We start from the raw sequence: 3,622 nt of genomic DNA on the forward strand, positions 1-3,622 counted from the left end.
AATAAGCTGATAAACGTTTTGTAGATTTTGACTGCTATGAATATTGGGGTTGTTTTAGGTTTCGTGGATCTTTAGCTACTGCATTAAACATTACTGGATTTGGTGGGAATTTATTTATCGTTATTTATCGATTGGACAGTTTGGTGGATTTATTTGCTGTCTCATTTAAAAGTATTGAGAACATGGCCAACAGGTCTGCTTATTTTAGGTTTTGCTAAATCAGGTCAAAATGTACCCGTAGCCTAGTTATTCATCCATAACCACTAGGTGGCAGAGCTCTTAAAATTTTTATTAAAAAGTTCTCGATGTTCTCGAAGTTTTATGCATTTTGTTATAATTTTTTTCCCAGCTTAACTTGGTCAAATTGATTTTGGAATATGAATGGCAAAAATTCGATTCCCGGACTAAATCCATAGTGTTGGCATAGTGTTAGTGTCTTGGCATATATCCAAGTAGTATGAAGAAACCTTTAGAGCCATAGCACTGTTCAGCATTATGCCTTATGCAGACACCATTTGATGTGGATTTATTCAATGTCTTGACCCCTGTATTTCAACCTGTTTGATGAGACACTGTTGCAAACCATTTTCCAGTGGAATGTCTGACCTCTGCCAAACCCTGACTTTACCCCTTGGATCAGACCAACAGGATAATGGCACAAGCCAGCTGTTATGTCAATTGTAATGGGCAAGTCTTCAGACACGGATATCCACTACCACCACCATGCATGCGCAATATGGCTTTTGGCCACACTGTTGATTCCAGTTGCATGAATTGAAGAATGCAGAATTAACAACATGTGCTATAATAGTTGTGATTAAAGTACTCAAAAACCTTTTAAGGATTTCTGATGTATCCTAAAATATTCCATTCCAAATACAAAAGCACAGCATTCCTACTGTGGTAGTTTGTAAAATAGACAATAGCCTCAGAATAAATGTAGGAATTGTAAACTGGAGATTTTAATGTCACTATAGTGAAAAGTTTATTAGAAATGAATTGTTGTGAAATGTTTGGAAATGGATTAATAATGGGTGTAATCACCTGTAAACACTGAAGATGAATTCCACACAGTTTCAGTGTGTCCTGCTTGACAGTTATAGAGATATTTTGTGAAGGGTCATACCACAACTGTCTGCCATTTGATATTCCTATGAGCAGAGCTCATAAAAACAGAGCAGTCCCACAAGACATGTTTATCCTTGTGAGACATCGCTCTTCTGTGGAATGCACTGGGGTCATGGCGGGATTTTAATTTCCAGGACAGTCAGCAGCCATAGTTTTGATGGACAGACACCTAGTTTTTCAATAGAAATATGGACTTTCTATTATGCAAATTAGCAATCCATGTGCATAATTCAGCCCAGAAGCATTCAAAAAATGCCGCCTTTTTCCTATATTGCTGTTCACCTTTTTAAAAAATATATTTGCAAATGACCATCAGAAACTTTATAATCTTAGGAGCTGGATAACTGTGCAAAAAAAGCTTGTAGAGACAGAAATATATTGTATAAATACAGTGAGATATAAAAATGTAGTTATAGTTTGTAAGATCACTGAGGATAATTATTTGATTTTCTGAAGATGAAATGCACATCAGACTTCAAAATTTCATTCCGTCCTGAAAATGTCTCGTGATTGGCTCATTCAGCCCTTTGACATAATGTACATGATGACTGGAATGCTCAAGACGTGTAAATTAAGCAAGTATTGATTATCCTGAAGAGAAAACTAGTTATTTCAGAAAACCAACTTTTTTGCAAGATTAGTCCATGTTTAAGACAGCACTGGTTTATCCAAATCGAAACTTCGGCCAGTATTTGACTACTGGTCGATTGTTCTTTCCAGTGTTGACTGCTATTTTCGGTATAGGGGGTGTTGATGGATGTGGAGGTGGTTGTTTTTCCTGCTCTTTGTCTGTTATTGTGAATCCTTGTTCAGTCTTTTCATGTAGGTTCATCCTCGGCAGAAAATGTGTAGACACGTGTTGTGACTTTACTCTCGGACTGGACCCCATTTTTGCTTTTCCTCTCTTGTTAAGTGCCACAAACCACTCTCTACCAGTGTGATGGTTCTTGTGGATCACTGAGGCGTACGTGTTGTAGCTGTTCTCCTGAAACCGCTCCCTGAACTTACAGTCATCTGTAAAGCTCTCCTGGGGAAAAGGACAGGAAAAGGGGGAATGAAATGATACAAAGATAGAAAATCAACAAGTTGTTCAGTCTGATACTGATACGCCTGTGCATGTAAATGATACTAGATCCCTCTGATGATCTTTGTTTGTACTTGAGCCGGAGTCCAGCTGCAATGGTGTTTATTTAGTGTATGGTTTCCTATACTATTTGTACATCTTACTTTCAAATGAGATAATGTTTTACACTTATGCTAGAAATAGTAATGGTCATAAGTTTTAGTTTTTTTCCCCTGCAAGCTACTCTGCAAATTTGCTAATGTGAGCCTACAAATAAAATAAATAGACCAATGCTCCTCCTTTATTCAGAGTAGCCGTTTGTATTATAGCTTCATCAAAGCAATACTACATGAAAAAGTCACAATTTAAAAAATGACAAAAATTTGACAAATTCTGCAAAGGGTATGCACACGTATGAGCAGAGCTGTATATGGAAGTGATCAGCTTTTGTATTGTGCTTCAATTTTACCACAGCAATAGACAGAGCCACAAAGCTTTAACACTTTGGGCACACAATAAGTAATTACTGTGCACACACTTTGTAGGGTGCCACATTAGCAGCTGCTGGAGAAAGAACACTTTGTGGCCTAATTGAGTTAGCCCCTCATAAAGAGTGTTAATGAAAAGCACCAAGCAGATTATAGACACCGAGCCCCAGAAAGAAGCATTGAGGGGGTTACAGAATAATTGCAAGTCTTACTTTTATCTCCCAGCTCAAAGTCATCAAAACCGACTTTCCAATCAAAGACTTCGGTGACTGACAGAAGCAGAGCTTCGTTTGTGTGGGCTGAAAACCCATTAGGCTATAAAATAACTTTATCCTTCCAGGGCACATAAGCAGGACACATGCTTGTTTATAAGCAACCTATGGTAATACTGTGCAAACCCCTCCACGTAGGGTTTCAGAAATGCAGCCATACCCTGACAAGACCACACATCCATTAGATATCTCTTAGTAAATGTTTTTAAACATTTGACCAAAGCTCAGATAGTTCAATTAGATGAATTTGATCAAATCAACACAGGATAGCAGGCATGAAGCACACTCAAATAAGACTATTTCTTGACTGGTCTGTTGTTGATTCTTCTCTGGCTCGCTGTCGAATGTTAGTTTGGACTCCTCTTTAGGAATATCTGAGACCTGCTCATTCAAGTCCGAGTAAAAACCAAGACCAGAAGGGCTCGGTCTTGACTTGGACTCGAAAGAGGTGGTCCCGAGTCGACTATAATAATGCTGATACATATTTGATTTCTTATTGTTTGCTTGTCATGAATAAAAAAGGTGCCCTTCTGTGGTAATGAACTCTTTAAACACTCGTGTTTGCATTGTATTAAATTTTTCACAAAATTCTGGTTATCAAACTTTGTTGATCATATATTCATATTTAATGTGATAAATTAGTTCCTTCATATTAATACAGTACATTGTGC

The 3,622-nt window shown here is 37.6% G+C and overlaps 1 protein-coding gene across 1 annotated transcript in view; it reads right to left on the reverse strand.

Moving 5' to 3' along the window:
• Positions 1-1,792: 1,792 nt before the first annotated feature.
• Positions 1,793-3,622, reverse strand: part of LOC107602014 (fibroblast growth factor 5-like) — a 10,987-nt gene continuing 9,157 nt past the window's right edge. The window contains exon 3 of the mRNA XM_016294395.1: positions 1,793-2,155. Coding sequence (XP_016149881.1) covers positions 1,793-2,155 — 363 coding nt within the window. The remainder of the gene's footprint in view (positions 2,156-3,622) is intronic.

This window comes from Sinocyclocheilus grahami, unplaced genomic scaffold (assembly GCF_001515645.1).
Source record: "Sinocyclocheilus grahami isolate Dianchi unplaced genomic scaffold, SAMN03320097.WGS_v1.1 scaffold317.1, whole genome shotgun sequence".
NCBI lineage: Eukaryota > Metazoa > Chordata > Actinopteri > Cypriniformes > Cyprinidae > Sinocyclocheilus > Sinocyclocheilus grahami.